This window comes from Oncorhynchus gorbuscha, linkage group LG10, assembly GCF_021184085.1.
Source record: "Oncorhynchus gorbuscha isolate QuinsamMale2020 ecotype Even-year linkage group LG10, OgorEven_v1.0, whole genome shotgun sequence".
Classification (NCBI taxonomy): domain Eukaryota; kingdom Metazoa; phylum Chordata; class Actinopteri; order Salmoniformes; family Salmonidae; genus Oncorhynchus; species Oncorhynchus gorbuscha.
In genome coordinates, this window is record NC_060182.1 from 92,305,176 (window position 1) to 92,326,575 (window position 21,400).

Consider the following 21,400-nt stretch of genomic DNA (forward strand, 5'->3'; position numbering starts at 1 on the left):
TAGTTACAGTCTTGTCTCTTCTCTGCAACTCGGGAGAGACGAAGGTCGAAAGACACGTGTCCTCCGAAACACAACCCAACGAAGCCGCACGGCTTCTTGACACAATGCACACTTAACCCGGAAGCCAGCCGCACCAATGTGTCGGAGGAAACACTGTACACCTGACAACCGTGTCAGAGTGCACATAAATCTCTGATGCGCGACGGGACAAGGACATCCCTGCCGGCCAAGCCCTCTCCTAACCCGGACAACACTGGGCCAATTGTGCACCACCCCATAGGTCTCCCGGTCACTGCCGGTTGCGACAGAGAATGGACTCGAACCCAGAATCCCTAGTGGCACAGCTAGCAGCACTGCGATGTAGTGCTTTAGACCACTGCGCCACTCGGAAATTTGTTGGTATTAAATGTATTATATGAATCATGCATTGAACTGCATCCATCTACAGTATTCTTTCAACAATGCCTTAGTGTTCATCACGGACCAGTGTTTCAAATAGAACCCATTTCTAAAACCTCTTATCAAGTTGGTTTAGTAGCATAAACTGAGAATTTGATATGTTGGACTGATATTCTAATTGTCTGTTTGTTTTATACCTGCAGAGTAGTTATAAAGTTGTCAGTTCCACTTTAAGTTATTAACTTACACTTTGGACAGTGTATCAATACACCCAGTCACTACAAAGACACAGGCGTCCTTCCTAACTCAGTTGCCGGAGAGAAAGGAAACTGATCAGGGATTTCCAATGAGGCCAATGGTGACTTTAAAACAATTACAGAGTTTAATTGTAGTGATAGGAGAAAACTGAGGATGGATCAGCAACATTGTAGGTACTCCACAATACTAACCTAATTGACAGAGGGAAAAGAAGGAAGCCTGTACAGAATAAAAATATTCCAAAACATGCATCCTGCTTGCAACAAGGCACCAAAGTAATACTGCAAAAAATGTGGCAAAACAATTCACTTTTAGTCCTGGATACGAAATATATTGTTTGGGACAAATCCAATACAACACTACAGAGTATCACTCTCCTTTTTCTAAGCATAGTGGTGGCTGCATCATGTTATAGGTATAAACTTGAGAATAAACTGGATGATCTCCATTCGAGACTATCCTACCAACAGGATATTAAAAACTGTAATATCTTATGTTTCACCAAGTTGTGACTGAACGACGACACAGATAATACTGTATACAGTTGTCTGTGTTTTCAGTGAATCGACAGGACAGAACAGCTACTTCTGGTAAGAAGAGGGGTGGGGGTGTGTGTCTATTTGTCAATAACATGTGGTGCTCAAGGTGATAAGCTGTAGACCACACTATCTACCAAGAGAGTTTTCATCTATATTTTCTGTAGCCGTCTAGTTACCACCAAGAACCTGGCACTGAGACAGCACTCAACGAGCTGTATAAGTAAACAAGAAAATGCTCGTCCAGAGGTGGCACTCCTATTGGCCGGGAACATTAATGCAGGCAAACTTAAATGCACGTTAATCTAATTTCTACCAGCATGTCACATGTGCAATCAGAGGACCACCTTTAGTCCACACACAGAGATGCGTACAAAGCTCTCCCTTGCCCTCCATTTGGCAAATCTGACCATAATTATATCCTCCTGATTCCTGCTTACAAGCAAAAACTAATGCAGGAAGTACCAGTGACTCGGTCTATAGGGAAGTGGTCAGATGATGTGGATGCTACACTACAGGACTGTTTTGCTAGCACAGGCTGGAATATGTTCCGGGATTCATGAAATGGCATTGAGGAGTTTACCACCTCAGGCACCGGGCTCATAAATAAGTGCATCGACAACGTCGTCTCCACAGGGAACGTTCGTACATATCCCAACCAGAAGCCATGCAGTACAGGCAAAATCCTCACAGAGCTAAAGGCTAGAGCAGCCACTTTCAAGGAGCGGGACACTGATCCGGACGCTTATAAGAAATCATACTAAACCTTCAGATGAACCATCAAACAGGCAAAGCGTCAATAGAGGACTAAGATTGAATCCTACTACACCGTCTCTGATGCTCGTCAGATGTGGCAGGGCTTGCAATTGATGAGGGGAAAAAACGATTGAATCATTGCTTAGAATAAGGCTGTGACGTAACAAAATGTGGAAGAAGTCAAGGGGTCTGAATACTTTCCTATTTAATGTGACTTAAAACGATGTTTGATCACCTTGAGCTGCCAGGACAGTTTCAATGCTCCTTGGCATAGATTCTACAGGTGGACCTGAACCATATGCCATATCATCCATTTTGTATCTCTCATTTACTCAAGTGTTTCCTTTATTTTGTTAGTTACTAGTTGCCTACAGTCGGGAAAGCAGCCATTTGGGCAGCATGCAGATCAAATATACAGCGTGTTGAGTTGTGGCCATAGACATTTAATCCATAGAAGGGTTTTTGAACCTCTTACCCTGGCAATTTGAGTGTTAAACTCATGGGTGCAAGTCCTTACTTGAATGGGAACTGCCATCTATAGATTATATTTCTATGGTAGTTTGCAGTTTTTGCCTTTCGTGAATTTCAAATGACGTTTGGCAAGAAAAACGTACAGTTTGGAAAGAACATGCCTACCTTTGAAAAATAGAAGACTAATCTGTCTGTTGAACCAATAGAAACAACAAAAAGAGTCCAAAATGCATCTGCCATAACCATGACTAGTAGCCTATGGCTTCACCTTCATCATTAGGTGAGTCAGTGTGCCACTGGAAATGTTATTTAGTAGCCTATGGCTTCACCTTCATCATTAGGTGAGTCAGTGTGCCACTGGAAATGTTATTTAGTAGCCTATGGCTTCACCTTCATCATTAGGTGAGTCAGTGTGCCACTGGAAATGTTATTTAGTAGCCTACTGTAGTCCGGGGCCAAGGTATGAATATCATATGTCATGCAACCGACCCATCTAATGGCTCGGCAGCAAGGGGATACAGGGGTGGGGGGCTCGTTGTCATATCAATTGCAGATCAGTACAAGGAGACATCGATAAAATCAAAGACAATCTCCATCTTACTGCCAGTAACACACCTCTCTCTATCATCTCAATTCTCTCTCTCTCTCTCTCTCTCTCTCTCTCTCTCTCTCTCTCTCTCTCTCTCTCTCTCTCTCTCTCTCTCTCTCTCTCTCTCTCTCTCTCTCTCTCTCTCTCTCTCTCTCTCTCTCTCTCTCTCTCTCTCTCTCTCTCTCTCTCTCCCTCTCTCTCTCTGATAAAGTCTTTCTGCACATAAATAGTGGGCTAGGGAGCCATATCATGGAGCACTCTCGACCCCCAACACAGGTGTTTGTGATTCACTCCGTCCTGAGGACTGGTAGTCATAGCAACAGAGTAAGTTGTTAGAGCCCTACTACTGTATAGGTGAGGAGAAGTGAGTGGTGACTTCACAGAATGAACGGGGATGTGCAACGTTAAACACGCACATGTCCCTGTCAGATTCAAAGAGAGGTCATGTACGTCAACCTGTTCCTCTATCTCCCTTTCTGTTGATTCCAGAAGCACTTTGAACAAAAACCTATGCAAGTCATAATGCAAAGCCAGAAGATGTTAACCCTCTTTCCCACCCACATATCCTCTACCTCAACGGTTTCATAGCTCAGTTGTTGATATGTGAGTACTGACAGGAAAGAAAAAAAGAAGTCTGATAGATGTGATCGGTCATGTCATCAGGCCTGTCTCTCAACATTCACATATTAACATTTTAGTAAATTAGCAGACGCTCTTACAGTCAGTGCATTCCAGTGGTGCTCTGTGCCATTTCAGATCAGGGAGGACTATTTTTTTTTTGTTCTTCATCGTAACGAACTTACTTCTATTACATCATAATGGATGACTGTCATTCAAATTCCATTCACCCAGCTCAATGTAACATCGATAGGTTTAGGCTACTACATGATACTCTAATGTTCTCTATACCCATCATGAGGTTGCTACAACCTAGCCTATGAATAGCCTATGAATGAATTTGAATGAATTCAAATAAATAATCATAATATTAAACATTTATGAACATATCTTATATCGGTTGAAAACTGAAATTCTTGTTAATCTAACTGCATTGTCAGATTTACAAAAGGCTTTACGGTGAAAGCATACCATGCCATTGTTTAAGGACGGCGCCCCACATCAATATATTTTTCAACCCGCACAGGCTTCACAAAATCACAAATAGAGATTAAATGAATCACTTACTTTTGAAAATCGTCCTCTGTTTGCAATCCCAAGGGTCCCAGCTACAACATGAATGGTCGTTTTGTTAGATAAAATCCTTGTTTATATCCCAAAAAGTCTGTTTAGTTGGCGCCATCGATTTCAGTAATCCACTCGTTCAACATGCCAAGATAGGAACCTGAAAAACTACACCTTATTCTTTGTTCAAACAAGTCAAACTACGTTTCTATGCAATCCTCACCCTACGTATGGGTGGTCCTGTAGTTCAGTTGGTAGAGCATGGCGCTTGTAACAGGGAAGTGGGTTCAAACCACTACGTAGAATTGCACACATGACTAGTCGCTTTGGATAAAAGCGTCTGCTAAATGGCATATATTATTATTATTATATTATTATTATTATTATTATTATTATTATATTATTATTATTATTATTATTATTATTATTATTATTATTACCCTAAAATGTAAATAAACTATAATATTTCATACGGAAAGAAGTATATTCAATAGGAAAATAAAATAAGCTAGTGTCGTCCTCTCCATGGCGTGCACCAAGACTGATTTTCAAAGTTGACTCTCTCTATCCAAACTCATATTACTTCTTCATCATTCAAGTTACAAGCCTGAAACCTTGAACAAAGACTGTTGACATCTAGTGGAAGCCATAGGAATTGGAATATGGGACCTGGAATTACATAGGACCCATAGCTATCCATTGAAAGAGCATGGTATCTCAAAAAATAATCATGTCCGGTTGGTTGTCTTTGGATGTCTGGCTACCATATCACTTGTGTTATACTCTCATACATTAGTTTAACATTTTGACAAACTTCAAAGTGTTTTCTAACCAAATGATACCAATTATATGCATATCCTGGCTTCTGGGCCTGAGTAACAGGCAGTTTACCTTGGGCACGTCAGTCAGGCGGAAATTCTGAAAAAAGGACACTATCCCTAACTTAAGACTTCATATGAAAAAGTATTCTCTCATTTAGGAGGCTAACATCACATTACATCTTCTCACAAATAGTTTCATATTTAATCATATTCATTCCCAACATTTGGGTGTGAATCTGATCACTGGGAAATATACACGTTCAAAGATACATTTACGATGTTCTACTATCCTTCATGAGGTCCCAAAACACAACTGATCTGACATAATTGTTCTTCAAGTACCCACGGACCACTCCAACCACTTGGATTTACAGAAATATTGTTTAATTAATTCCCAACTTTTGGATGATGGAGTTTTTGGTGCGGGAAGAATGTCTTTGTTCTCCATAGGTTTCTTTCCCCCGCAATCCTGCAAAGCTCAACTGCTCTTAGTTATACTTTATACTTTCCAGTCTTATGATCCTTCTGTAGCTCAGTTGGTAGAGCATGGCGCTTGTAACGCCAGGGTAGTGGGTTCGATTCCCGGGACCACCCATACGTAGAATGTATGCACACATGACTGTAAGTCGCTTTGGATAAAAGCGTCTGCTAAATGGCATATATTATTATTATTATTATATTATGATTAAGTCAAACAAAGAATAGTTTGTATCAGGTTATAAAAAAAATAGCATATAACAAGAGACAAGTAAAAACACAGTAAAGCTTTTCTGAAATTATATTTTTCCCCTCAAAGAGTTCTACCCGGAACCAAAAAAGATCATTCAAAGGGTTCTCTTTGAATGAGGAGAATGTATATGGGGACAGCCAAGAGTGTTGTAAGAAAAGACAGGTGCAAGGGTGTCCTCTCTGTTGTCTCTATGGTTCTCAGTTCATCTTTCCTTGATTCCTCACATCCTTTTTCCTCGTCTCCTTTTCCAAACACATTGGAGAAGAAGGTCCTAGGGAAGGAACCTTCTACCGTCAGTTGAATTTGAGATGAGGGGATAGGATGCTCGGAATTGCAGAAAGGCAAATTGTGTGTGTGAGTGCGTCAAGGATTATCTCTTTACATTCCTTGGTACAGTGGGGCATAAAAGTATTTAGTCAGCAACCAATTATTGCAAGTTCTCCCACTTAAGAAGATGAGAGGGGCCTGTAATTTTCATCATAGGTACATTTCAACTATGACAGACAAAATAAGATCCAGAAAAGCACATTGTAAGATTTTTAATGAATTTATTTGCAAATTATTTGCAAATTATGGTGGAAAACAAACAAGCAAGTAGGAGCTTCATTGTCATCCTTATATATATTGTGTTCTGAGTCGGTCTAATAGCTCACTATCATACATCCAGCAGTTGTGATCAGATCCACTTTGTGCCAAATAGGATTTGTTTTGTATTGTTTACCAATAGAGCCTTGTTTTGCTCAGACGTAGTCATGTTGCATCTATCACCATAGCTCTGAGTCTTTAGTGTTTTTTATTAGGATCCAATCAGGAAACAAAACGGAACAAATAGAATACATATAATACATAATACAATACATAATACAATACAAAATCAAATACATAACATTATACAAAATACAATACACTACATAATACAATACATAATACAATACAAAACCAAATACATAACATTATACATTATACTTAATACAATACATAATACAATACAAAATCAAATACATAACATTATACAAAATACAATACACTACATAATACAATACATAATACAATACAAAATACAATACACTACATAATACAATACAAAATACAATACATTTTACAATACATTTTACAATACACTACATAATACAATACAAAATACAAAAGATTTTACAATACATAATACAATACAAAATACAATACACTACATAATACAATACATAATACAATACACTACATAATACAATACATAATACAATACAAAATACAAAAGATTTTACAATACATAATACAATACAAAATACAATACATAAGACAATACATAATACAATACATAACCAAATGCATAATACAATACATAACAATCAATAATACAATACAAAATACAATACATAATACCATATATAGTACACTACATAATAAACTAGATGATACAATACATAATACCTTATATAGTACACTACATAATAAACTAGATGATACAATACATAACACAATACAAAATAAAATACATAACATTATACATAATACAGTACATAATACAATACAAAATACATACAAAATACAATACAGCATGCAATACATAATACAATACAAAATACAATACATAATATAATACAATATGAAATACAATACATAACACAATACATAATACGTAAGACAATACATAACATAGTACAATACATAACTAAATGCATAATACAATACATAACAATCCATAATACAATACATAATATGATACAAAATACAATACATAGTACATTACATAGTACACTACGTAGTACAATACATAATGCAATACATTATGCAATACATAATGCAATACAAAATACAATACATAGTACATTACATAGTACACTACATAGTACATTACATAGTACACTACATAGTACACTACGTAGTACAATACATAATGCAATACATAATGCAATACATAATGCAATACAAAATACAATACAGCATGCAATACATAATACAATACATAATATAATACAATATGAAATACAATACATAACAATCCATAATACAATACATAATATGATACAAAATACAATACATAGTACATTACATAGTACACTACGTAGTACAATACATAATACAATACATAATACAATACATAATATAATACAATATGAAATACAATACATAACACAATACATAATACGTAAGACAATACATAACATAGTACAATACATAACTAAATGCATAATACAATACATAACAATCCATAATACAATACATAATATGATACAAAATACAATACATAGTACATTACATAGTACACTACGTAGTACAATACATAATGCAATACATTATGCAATACATAATGCAATACAAAATACAATACATAGTACATTACATAGTACACTACATAGTACAATACATAGTACAATACATAATGCAATACATAATGCAATACATAATGCAATACAAAATACAATACAGCATGCAATACATAACAATCCATAATACAATACATAATATGATACAAAATACAATACATAGTACATTACATAGTACACTACATAGTACATTACATAGTACAATACATAATGCAATACATAATGCAATACATAATGCAATACAAAATACAATACAGCATGCAATACATAATACAATACATAATACAATACATAATATAATACAATATGAAATACAATACATAACACAATACATAATACGTAAGACAATACATAACTAAATGCATAATACAATACATAACAATCCATAATACAATACATAATATGATACAAAATACAATACATAGTACATTACATAGTACACTACGTAGTACAATACATAATGCAATACATAATGCAATACATAATGCAATACAAAATACAATACAGCATGCAATACATAATACAATACATAATATAATACAATATGAAATACAATACATAACAATCCATAATACAATACATAATATGATACAAAATACAATACATAGTACATTACATAGTACACTACGTAGTACAATACATAATACAATACATAATACAATACATAATATAATACAATATGAAATACAATACATAACACAATACATAATACGTAAGACAATACATAACATAGTACAATACATAACTAAATGCATAATACAATACATAACAATCCATAATACAATACATAATATGATACAAAATACAATACAGCATGCAATACATAATACAATACATAATATAATACAATATGAAATACAATACATAACAATCCATAATACAATACATAATATGATACAAAATACAATACATAGTACACTACATAGTACATTACATAGTACAATACATAATGCAATACATAATGCAATACATAATGCAATACAAAATACAATACAGCATGCAATACATAATACAATACATAATACAATACATAATATAATACAATATGAAATACAATACATAACACAATACATAATACGTAAGACAATACATAACTAAATGCATAATACAATACATAACAATCCATAATACAATACATAATATGATACAAAATACAATACATAGTACATTACATAGTACACTACGTAGTACAATACATAATGCAATACATTATGCAATACATAATGCAATACAAAATACAATACATAGTACATTACATAGTACACTACATAGTACAATACATAATACAATACATAATGCAATACAAAATACAATGCATAACACAATACATAATACAATACACAATACAAAATATAATACATAACATAATATATAATACAATGGAAAATACAGTAAAAAAAAATACATGTTAGCAATACCTCATCCAATTGCATTCCTATCTTTCCTGTATATGCTATAACCATGTGTAGATGCTACTGCATCATCAAATGAATTATCTAAGTGTGTTTCAGAGATGGACAGAATATGAACCTTTTCTGATTTTAGTAAAGTTGCCAATTTCCTTAACCTTTCTTTCAGTCTACATATGTTAATATGAGCTATTTGTTGTCCTTTTCTGGTTTGCTTGTTTGTTTTTAGTACTATTCTGAGAGGCGGATCCGAGGTAGACATGTCAGCGGCGTTTACATTGGAGCCAATGGTACTGAGTGGGCTGCCCACAGTGGATTTCTTCCTAAGAACGACAGTGTCATTGCAAACGATGGCATTCAATTCTATGGGCATATGATTACCGCTGACAATAACCTCAGAGCGAACAGTTTAAAGGAACATGGATGAGGTTACTATCAGATCTATAACATAATATCCATTCATCAGAGAGAGACACCAGAGTTTGGCACAGACTTTTTTTAAACCATGTTTTATGTTTATGAAAAATTCCCACATTGGTTTGAGAAGCCAGAATTACAATAAGATAATTTTTTATGAAATCAAAAACTTCTGACATTTACATGTGTTACTCTCTACTTCAGCACTGGTAACATACACTGCGTCACCACGGAACACCTCGTGGATAACATGTACATTGACTCTATCTATAAACCATGTCCCATATGGGATCCATCCCAAATTGTACCCTATTGTCTAGCAGGGATCATCAACTCAATTCAGCCGAAGGACATTTTTTTTCTTCTTGAGCAGATGTTCAGCGGGCTGGAACATAATTACAAAAAAAATGTAGACTGCAAATTGACCGGAAGAAGCCAAAATATATATAATATTTGATTAAAATGTAATCATTTCAAACTTAGCTTACATTTGTATATGATCAGATATACACTAAGTGTGCAAAATATTAAGAACACCTTCCTACTATTGAGTTGCACCCCCTACCCTCAGAACAGCCTTAATTCATTGGGACATGGACTCTACAAGGTGTCGAAGGTGTTCCACAGGGATGCTGGTCCAATGTTTACATCAATGCTTCCCACAGTTGTATCAAGTTGTCTGGATGTCCTTCGTGGTGAATGACCATTTGTGATAAACACAGGAAGCTGTTGTGCGTCACCCTTCTGAACGTTACACATCCATGTCTCAATTGTCTCAAGGCGTAAAAATCATTATTTAATTAACCTGTCTCCTCCCTTTCGTCTACACTGATTGAAATGGATTTAACAAGTGCCATCAGTAAGGGACTTTAATCTGGATTCACCTGGTCAGTCTATTTCATGGAAAGAGCAGATGCTCTTGTGGGAATATGCATGGGAATAATTTGGAACAGATTTACAAAATTAAAATCAATTGGAGCTGATTTGCTGGTGTTTTCACTGTATGTCCAATAATAAAAAATGTAATAAACACTTAAATGGGCCAATAAAATGACCTGGGGGCCAAATTCAACCCGCGGGCCACAGGTTTGGGAACCCTGCCCTATATAGTGCATCATATATGGAATCGGATGACGATCCATGATGTCATGTTTGGATCAATACGTCTTGAGGAAGTGATCTAATTTTAACTGTCGGTATTCCTCCATTTCTCTACTGCCGTGTTCTGTTCACACTGAACTGTCTGATCTCTACTGCCGTGTTCTGTTCACACTGAACTGTTTGATCTCTACTGCCGTGTTCTGTTCACACTGAACTGTTTGATCTCTACTGCTGTGTTCTGTTCACACTGAACTGTTTGATCTCTACTGATCTCTACTGTCTTTGCTGTGTTCTGTTCACACTGAACTGTTTGATCTCTACTGCCGTGTTCTGTTCACACTGAACTGTCTGATCTCTACTGCTGTGTTCTGTTCACACTGAACTGTTTGATCTCTACTGCTGTGTTCTGTTCACACTGAACTGTTTGATCTCTACTGCTGTGTTCTGTTCACACTGAACTGTTTGATCTCTACTGCTGTGTTCTGTTCTGAACTGTTTGATCTCTACTGCTGTGTTCTGTTCACTGAACTGTTTGATCTCTACTGCTGTGTTCTGTTCACACTGAACTGTTTGATCTCTACTGCTGTGTTCTGTTCACACTGAACTGTTTGATCTCTACTGCTGTGTTCTGTTCACACTGAACTGTTTGATCTCTACTGCTGTGTTCTGTTCACACTGAACTGTTTGATCTCTACTGCTGTGTTCTGAACTGTTTGATCTCTACTGCTGTGTTCTGTTCACACTGAACTGTTTGATCTCTACTGCTGTGTTCTGTTGAACACTGCTGTGTTCTGAACTGTTTGATCTCTACTGCTGTGTTCTGTGTTCTGTTCACACTGAACTGTTTGATCTCTACTGCTGTGTTCTGTTCACACTGAACTGTTTGATCTCTACTGCTGTGTTCTGTTCACACTGAACTGTTTGATCTCTACTGTGTTCTGTTCACACTGAACTGTTTGATCTCTACTGCTGTGTTCTGTTCTGTTTGACACTGAACTGTTTGATCTGTTCACACTGAACTGTTTGATCTCTACTGCTGTGTTCTGTTCACACTGCTGATTCTGTTCTGTTCTGTTCACACTGAACTGTTTGATCTCTACTGCTGTGTTCTGTTCACACTGAACTGTTTGATCTCTACTGCCATGTTCTGTTCACACTGAACTGTCTGATCTCTACTGCTGTGTTCTGTTCACACTGAACTGTTTGATCTCTACTGCTGTGTTCTGTTCACACTAAACTGTTTGATCTCTACTGCTGTGTTCTGTTCACACTGAACTGTTTGATCTATACTGCCATGTTCTGTTCACACTGAACTGTCTGATCTCTACTGCTGTGTTCTGTTCACACTGAACTGTTTGATCTCTACTGCTGTGTTCTGTTCACACTGAACTGTTTGATCTCTACTGCTGTGTTCTGTTCACACTGAACTGTCTGATCTCTACTGCTGTGTTCTGTTCACACTGAACTGTTTGATCTCTACTGCTGTGTTCTGTTCACACTGAACTGTCTGATCTCTACTGCTGTGTTCTGTTCACACTGAACTGCTTGATATCGCTGCTGACCTATCTTATCTCACCCCCCTCTTTTCTTCTGGCCTGGGGTGTGTAGAGTAAAGATGCTGGTATCAGGACTCTGGTTATGCTGGATGAGCAGGGAGGTAAGTCCTTATAGAGACACAATAATACACTCTAATATTGGACAAATGTACATGACTATATAAACTAAATATAATGTACTACGCTGTACTATGCTGTCCTACACTGTAATGTACTGAACTCTATTTGCATAGTGCTAGTATACTATGTGCAGTTAGAAAGTTAAAAGTACCAGGGATTTTAAACTCAGTTATTTCTGTAATATATAATGTCTGAACTGTTTGCTGTTTTGCTTGTATCTTTGTCTTATAAGAAGTATAGTACATTTCCTCAGTAGAAAGTAACAATGAGCTGTAGTATTGAACTGCTTGTTGACTCAATAGCGTATCTGAGAAAAGGCATGGTTACAAGAAACATGTGGCCTTGCGGTTCAGAGGTGAAGTTGTTAGTTGATAGCACCTCCTCTTTACTGAGAGGACACACTGATCAGTTATACTGGTAATGACAAAACATCTCATTCACATGCACTCAAACGGGAGACCATTTGTAGAATCCCTGGGTTAAAGCTTTGGTTAAGGAAATGGAACCTTGTGGACGTGGATCAGATGGATAAGGTTGGTTAGGCAGGAGAAACAGCCTGATAGTACTGATTCCTAGTGGCTGGTGATTTTAATGCAGGGAAATTGAAATCTGTCTTACCTAATTGCTACCAGCATGTTAACCTGTTCAACTAGAGGCGAAAAATCTCTAGATCACCTTTATTCCACACACAGAGACACATACAATGCTCTCCCTTGACCTCCATTTCACAAATCTGACCATAACTCTATCCTCCTGATTCCTTCTTAGAAGCAAAAACTCAATCAGGAAGTACCAGTGACGTGCTCAATACGGAAGTGGTCAGATGACGCAGATGCTAAGCTACAGGACTGTTTTGCTAGCACAGACTGGAATATGTTCCGGGATTCATACAATGGCATTGAGGAGTATACCACCTCAGGCAACGGCTTCATCAATAAGTGCATCGATGAAGTTGTACACACGTGACTGTGCGTACATATCCCAACCAGAAGCCATGGATTACAGGAAACACCCGCACTGAGCTAAAGGCTAGAGCTGCCGCTTTCAAGGAGCGGGATACTAATCCTGATGCTTATAAGAAATCCTGCAATGCCCTCCGACGAACCATCAAACAGGCAAATTGTCAAAACAGGACCAAGGTCGAATCCTACTACACCGGCTATAATGCTCGTTGGATGTGACAGGGCTTGAAAACTATCATAGATTACAAAGGGAAACCCAGCTACGAGCTGCCCAGTGACGTGAGCCTGCTAGAGGAGCTAAATGCCTTCTATGCTCGCTTCGAGGCTAGCAACACTGAACCATGCATGAGAGCACCAGCTGTTACGGACAACTGTGCAACCACGCTCACCATAACCAATGTGAGGAAGAGCTTTAAACAGGTTAACATTCAGACAGATTACCAGGATGAGTACTCAGAGCATGAGCTGACTAGCTGGCAAGTGTCTTCACTGACATTTTCAACATCTCCCTGACTCAGTCTGTAATACTAACATGTTTCAAGCCAACCACCATAGTCCCTGTGCCCAAGAGTGCCAAGGTTCCGATCTAAATTACTTTGAAAGGCTGGTCATGGTGTAACCAATTTGAAATGGCTAGCTAGTTACTGGTGGTGTGCGCTAATAGCGTTTCAATCAGTGACGTCACTTGCTCTGAGATCTTGAAGTAGTTGTTCCCCTTGCTCTGCAAGTGCCGCGGTTTTTGTGGCGCGATGGGTAACGATGCTTCGTGGGTGTCAGTTGTCGATGTGTGCAGAGGGTCCCTGGTTCAAGCCCAGGTAGGGGTGAGAAGAGGGACGGAAGTGAAAACTGTTACATTGATGCTGTTGACCCGGATCACTGGTTGCTGCGGAAAAGGGGGGGTGAGTGTAACGGATGTGAAATGGCTAGCTAGTTAGCGGTGGTGTGCGCTAATAGCATTTCAATCGGTGACGTCACTTGCTCTGAGACCTTGAAGTAGTTGTTCCCCTTGCTCTGCAAGGGCCACAGCTTTTGTGGCGCGATGGGTAACGATGCTTCGTGGGTGTCAGTTGTTGACGTGTGCAGAGGAGCCCGGGTCGGGGGGCGAGGGGACGGAAGTTAAACTGTTACAATGGCCCACATCAACACCATCACCCTGGGCCCACTCCAATTTCCATACCACCCCAACAGAAACACAGATGATGCAATCTCTATTGCACAATGCCCTTTCCCACCTGCTCAAAAGACACATATGTGAGAATGCTGTTCAATGACTACAGCTCAGCATTCAACATGCCCTCCAAGCTCCTCACTAAGCTAAGGACCCTGGGACTTAACACCTCCCTCTGCACCTGGATCCTGGACTTCCTGACGGGCCACCCCCAGGTGACACATCAGCACATCCACCACGCTGACTTTCAACAGAGGGGCCCCTCAGTGGTGTTTGCTAAGTCCCGTTCTGTACTCCCTGTTCACCAACGTCTCCATGACCCCAACACCAACTTGATAGTACTAGTTGGTTAGGCAGGAGAAGCAGCTTGATAGTACTGGTTGGTTAGGCAGGAGAAGCAGCTTGATAGTACTAGTTGGTTCGGCAGGAGAAGCAGCTTGATAGTACTAGTTGGTTAGGCAGGAGAAGCAGCTTGATAGTACTAGTTGGTTAGGCAGGAGAAGCAGCTTGATAGTACTGGTTGGTTAGGCAGGAGAAGCAGCTTGATAGTACTAGTTGGTTAGGCAGGAGAAGCAGCTTGATAGTACTAGTTGGTTCGGCAGGAGAAGCAGCTTGATAGTACTAGTTGGTTCGGCAGGAGAAGCAGCTTGATAGTACTAGTTGGTTAGGCAGGAGAAGCAGCTTGATAGTACTAGTTGGTTCGGCAGGAGAAGCAGCTTGATAGTACTAGTTGGTTCGGCAGGAGAAGCAGCTTGATAGTACTAGTTGGTTAGGCAGGAGAAGCAGCTTGATAGTACTAGTTGGTTAGGCAGGAGAAGCAGCTTGATAGTATTAGTTGGTTAGGCAGGAGAAGCAGCTTGATAGTACTAGTTGGTTAGGCAGGAGAAGCAGCTTGATAGTACTAGTTGGTTAGGCAGGAGAAGCAGCTTGATAGTACTAGTTGGTTAGGCAGGAGAAGCAGCTTGATAGTACTAGTTGGTTAGGCAGGAGAAGCAGCTTGATAGTACTAGTTGGTTAGGCAGGAGAAGCAGCTTGATAGTACTAGTTGGTTAGGCAGGAGAAGCAGCTTGATAGTACTAGTTGGTTAGGCAGGAGAAGCAGCTTGATAGTACTAGTTGGTTAGGCAGGAGAAGCAGCTTGATAGTACTAGTTGGTTAGGCAGGAGAAGCAGCTTGATAGTACTGGTTGGTTAGGCAGGAGAAGCAGCTTGATAGTACTAGTTGGTTCGGCAGGAGAAGCAGCTTGATAGTACTAGTTGGTTAGGCAGGAGAAGCAGCTTGATAGTACTAGTTGGTTAGGCAGGAGAAGCAGCTTGATAGTACTAGTTGGTTAGGCAGGAGAAGCAGATTGATAGTACTAGTTGGTTAGGCAGGAGAAGCAGCTTGATAGTACTAGTTGGTTAGGCAGGAGAAGCAGCTTGATAGTACTAGTTGGTTAGGCAGGAGAAGCAGCTTGATAGTACTGGTTGGTTAGGCAGGAGAAGCAGCTTGATAGTACTAGTTGGTTCGGCAGGAGAAGCAGCTTGATAGTACTAGTTGGTTAGGCAGGAGAAGCAGCTTGATAGTACTAGTTGGTTAGGCAGGAGAAGCAGTTGATAGTACTAGTTGGTTAGGCAGGAGAAGCAGCTTGATAGTACTAGTTGGTTAGGCAGGAGAAGCAGCTTGATAGTACTAGTTGGTTAGGCAGGAGAAGCAGCTTGATAGTACTAGTTGGTTAGGCAGGAGAAGCAGCTTGATAGTACTAGTTGGTTAGGCAGGAGAAGCAGCTTGATAGTACTAGTTGGTTAGGCAGGAGAAGCAGCTTGATAGCACTAGTTGGTTAGGCAGGAGAAGCAAGCTTGATAGTACTGGTTGGTTAGGCAGTAGAAGCAGCTTGATAGCACTAGTTGGTTAGGCAGGAGAAGCAGCTTGATAGTACTAGTTGGTTAGGCAGGAGAGGCAGCTTGATAGTACTAGTTGGTTAGGCAGGAGAAGCAGCTTGATAGTACTAGTTGGTTAGGCAGGAGAAGCAGCTTGATAGTACTAGTTGGTTAGGCAGGAGAAGCAGCTTGATAGTACTAGTTGGTTCGGCAGGAGAAGCAGCTTGATAGTACTAGTTGGTTAGGCAGGAGAAGCAGCTTGATAGTACTAGTTGGTTAGGCAGGAGAAGCAGTACTAGTTGTTCATAGTACTAGTTGGTTAGGCAGGAGAAGCAGCTTGATAGTACTGGTTGGTTAGGCAGGAGAAGCAGCTTGATAGTACTAGTTGGTTAGGCAGGAGAAGCAGCTTGATAGTACTAGTTGGTTCGGCAGGAGAAGCAGCTTGATAGTACTGGTTGGTTAGGCAGGAGAAGCAGCTTGATAGTACTAGTTGGTTAGGCAGGAGAAGCAGCTTGATAGTACTAGTTGGTTAGGCAGGAGAAGCAGCTTGATAGTACTAGTTGGTTAGGCAGGAGAAGCAGCTTGATAGTACTAGTTGGTTAGGCAGGAGAAGCAGCTTGATAGTACTGGTTGGTTAGGCAGGAGAAGCAGCTTGATAGTACTGGTTGGTTAGGCAGGAGAAGCAGCTTGATAGTACTGGTTGGTTAGGCAGGAGAAGCAGCTTGATAGTACTAGTTGGTTAGGCAGGAGAAGCAGCTTGATAGTACTAGTTGGTTAGGCAGGAGAAGCAGCTTGATAGTACTAGTTGGTTAGGCAGGAGAAGCAGCTTGATAGTACTAGTTGGTTAGGCAGGAGAAGCAGCTTGATAGTACTAGTTGGTTAGGCAGGAGAAGCAGCTTGATAGTACTAGTTGGTTGTATTAGGTTATTTATCTTGTCAGGTTCTTACCTTTATGTTGACCTCAATTGCTTCCATCCAGAATACAAAGCGTGGTCCTTCTGTAGCTCAGTTGGTAGAGCATGGCGCTTGTAACGCCAGGGTAGTGGGTTCGATCCCCGGGACCACCCATACGTAGAATGTATGCACACATGACTGTAAGTCGCTTTGGATAAAAGCGTCTGCTAAATGGCATATATTATATATTAAAAAGCAGACTGAGAAGTTTAACTAAGTAGACCTCCTTCTTCAGGTGTACGGACATCAGCTCTTCAGTCATGGTTGTCTCATGGCAGTAAGAAAGGCAGTCCCAGCTCTTCAGTCATGGTTGTCTCATGGCAGTAAGAAAGACAGTCCCAGCTCTTCAGTCATGGTTGTCTCATGGCAGTAAGAAAGACAGTCCCAGCTCTTCAGTCATAGTCTTATCATGGCAGTAAGAAAGACAGTCCCAGCTCTTCAGTCATGGTTGTCCCATGGCAGTAAGAAAGACAGTCCCAGCTCTTCAGTCATGGTTGTCCCATGGCAGTAAGAAAGACAGTCCCAGCTCTTCAGTCATGGTTGTCTCATGGCAGTAAGAAAGACAGTCCCAGCTCTTCAGTCATAGTCTTATCATGGCAGTAAGAAAGACAGTCCCAGCTATTCAGTCATGGTTGTCTCATGGCAGTAAGAAAGACAGTCCCAGCTCTTCAGTCATAGTTGTCTCATGGCAGTAAGAAAGACAGTCCCAGTTCTTCAGTCATGGTTGTCTCATGGCAGTAAGAAAGACAGTCCCAGCTCTTCAGTCATGGTTGTCTCATGGCAGTAAGAAAGACAGTCCCAGCTCTTCAGTCATCAGTCATGGCAGTAAGAAAGACAGTCCCAGTTCTTCAGTCATGGTTGTCTCATGGCAGTAAGAAAGACAGTCCCAGCTCTTCAGTCATGGTTGTCTCATGGCAGTAAGAAAGACAGTCCCAGCTCTTCAGTCATAGTTGTCTCATGGCAGTAAGAAAGACAGTCCCAGCTCTTCAGTCTTCAGTCAGTCCCAGGTTGTCTCATGGCAGTAAGAAAGACAGTCCCAGCTCTTCAGTCATGGTTGTCTCATGGCAGTAAGAAAGACAGTCCCAGCTCTTCAGTCATGGTTGTCTCATGGCAGTAAGAAAGACAGTCCCAGCTCTTCAGTCATGGTTGTCTCATGGCAGTAAGAAAAAGACAGTCCCATGTTATGCTCTTCAGTCATAGTCATAGTATCATGGCAGTAAGAAAGACAGTCCCAGCTATTCAGTCATGGTTGTCTCATGGCAGTAAGAAAGACAGTCCCAGCTCTTCAGTCATAGTTGTCTCATGGCAGTAAGAAAGACAGTCCCAGTTCTTCAGTCATGGTTGTCTCAACAGTCCAAGAAAGACAGTCCCAGCTCTTCAGTCATGGTTGTCTCATGGCAGTAAGAAAGACAGTCCCAGCTCTTCAGTCATGGTTGTCTCATGGCAGTAAGAAAGACAGTCCCAGCTCTTCAGTCATGGTTGTCTCATGGCAGTAAGAAAGACAGTCCCAGCTCTTCAGTCATGGTTGTCTCATGGCAGTAAGAAAGACAGTCCCAGCTCTTCATTAGACCACTGAATAATGTTAGTATGGTATTGAACTAGGAAGTTACATTGTAACAGAAGCACAGTCTTTCTAAACTAAGCATTCACAGCCCCTTCTGCATTCATTTGGACATAATGCAGTGTTTCAACATAAATGTATTTTGTAGGACACATGTTATGCCTCTCTGACATGTGGAGAAAGCAATAATATCAGCTCTATTATTGGTATTTACATCTCCAACATTCAGTGTGTTGCTCTCTCCCAGGTTCCAGCATGGCAGGGGTTTCATTTGTGTGTTCAACTCCATAGGACGGCTTCCTGCCCCCGGCTCGGTTCCACACATCACCTAATAGGCCTGTCAGTGGAACATATAGCTTTTCTCTCTGGCTTCCTGAGTAATGGTACTAACATCCCGCTCGCTGCAATCGTCACAGCCACAGAGCAATCAATTCCCAGATTTAAATTACCTCAGCACCAGCGAGTCTAGACCAGGTGCCAGTGTTGAAGAGAGTCCACCTCCAGAGATTCTAGAACCAGGTGCCAGTGTTGGAGAGAGTCCACCTCCAGAGATTCTAGAACCAGGTGCCAGTGTTGAAGAGAGTCCACCTCCAGAGATTCTAGAACCAGGTGCCAGTGTTGGAGAGAGTCCACCTCCAGAGATTCTAGAACCAGGTGCCAGTGTTGAAGAGAGTCCACCTCCAGAGATTCTAGAACCAGGTTCCAGTGTTGGAGAGTCCACCTCCAGAGATTCTAGAACCAGGTGCCAGTGTTGGAGAGATTCCACCTCCAGAGATTCTAGACCAGGTGCCAGTGTTGAAGAGAGTCCACCTCCAGAGATTCTAGAACCAGTTGCCAGTGTTGAAGAGAGTCCACATCCAGTGATTCTAGACCAGGTGCCAGTGTTGGAGAGAGTCCACCTCCAGAGATTCTAGACCAGGTGCCAGTGTTGGAGAGAGTCCACCTCCAGAGATTCTAGAACCAGGTGCCAGTGTTGAAGAGAGTCCACCTCCAGAGATTCTAGAACCAGGTGCCAGAGCTTTTTGTAAACAGGACCTGTGGAGTGACTTCAGAACTGATCTGATTGGCTATCCCAACTGTTACCATTGATTAGTTTAGGGTCAGAGTGGTACTGTGTAAAGATGCCCCTCTCTTTCTCTCTCTCACACATTCCCCCTCTTCTCTAATCCCTCACTTTCCATGGGATTACCTGGGGAGGCTACTTATATGTGTGGTAGTGTTGTTGGGGGCGACAGAGACGCCAGAGAGGATAACAATACTGTTCCCACTATCTGACTGCAGATGGTCACACTACAGAGAGTGAGTGAGTGAGTGAGTGAGTGAGTGAGTGAGTGAGTGAGTGAGTGAGTGAGTGAGTGAGTGAGTGAGTGAGTGAGTGAGTGAGTGAGTGAGAAATAACTCAAGAAGAAAGACACTGAATATGTAGAAGGGAGAAAGAGAAGAAGTAGCCAGAAAGCACAGAAGCAGTCTTGAAGCAGCCTTGAAGCAGTCTTGAAGTCTAGTTCACTGCTCAACATCCAGTTCCCTATTTCATCTTGTGTCTGTGTCCATTCTGTGTCCAGTAATCAGAGACATGTGTATCTGTCTCAAACATTGTGAGTTGTTTCCGCATCGCCACAACCCAGGGATTGTTTACAAATGTTCACACATCAACAAGCCAGCCCAGCCATGAATTCCCTTACCCTGCCTTGCCTATGCTACAGACCACCCCGCTCTCTCCCTGGACCCACTCCAGGTAGATGTTGACCCAAACTACAGGTCTAGGATCAGAGTACCCACAATGCTAACCCAACACACCATTTAAGGAATCGACTCATATCTGACCCTGGGGCAAGCTATCAGTGGTTAGGGCAAGCTCTTGGGGTGAGGTCATTACTGTTGCTACCCAACTTACATTTTATTCAAACATTCTGCTTGCATCCCCCATAATGCTTTTCACCTCATCCACTGCTTCACAACACTTGTTCAGTTAATCTACACCCCTCCTTCACTCATCCTGGTTCTCTCATCTGTCTGTTTATCACTTGCTCCCTCCCCCCTCTCCCCCCCCCCACAATCTGGTTTTCAATACACTGTCCCAGTAACCTAAATTGGTTAAAATAAGTATTTTCAACATTTTGTCAAACAAAAAAATACATATTTTCTACCCTAAACACGCCTTGTCAACATCTTGTGCTCATAGGGGTACTCTCTTTCCTAGGCCCTAGCAGTTTGAGAATGAGAGAGGC

At 40.4% G+C, this 21,400-nt stretch overlaps 1 protein-coding gene across 5 annotated transcripts in view; it reads left to right on the forward strand.

Annotated features, from left to right (window-relative positions):
• The window catches only part of LOC124046748 (synaptosomal-associated protein 25-B-like), a 95,443-nt gene that overhangs the window by 64,786 nt on the left and 9,257 nt on the right, over positions 1-21,400 (forward strand). For all 5 annotated transcript variants that reach the window (XM_046367471.1, XM_046367469.1, XM_046367474.1 and 2 more), the window contains one exon: positions 12,602-12,650. In XM_046367471.1, the coding sequence (XP_046223427.1) occupies positions 12,602-12,650 (49 nt within the window). The remainder of the gene's footprint in view (positions 1-12,601; positions 12,651-21,400) is intronic.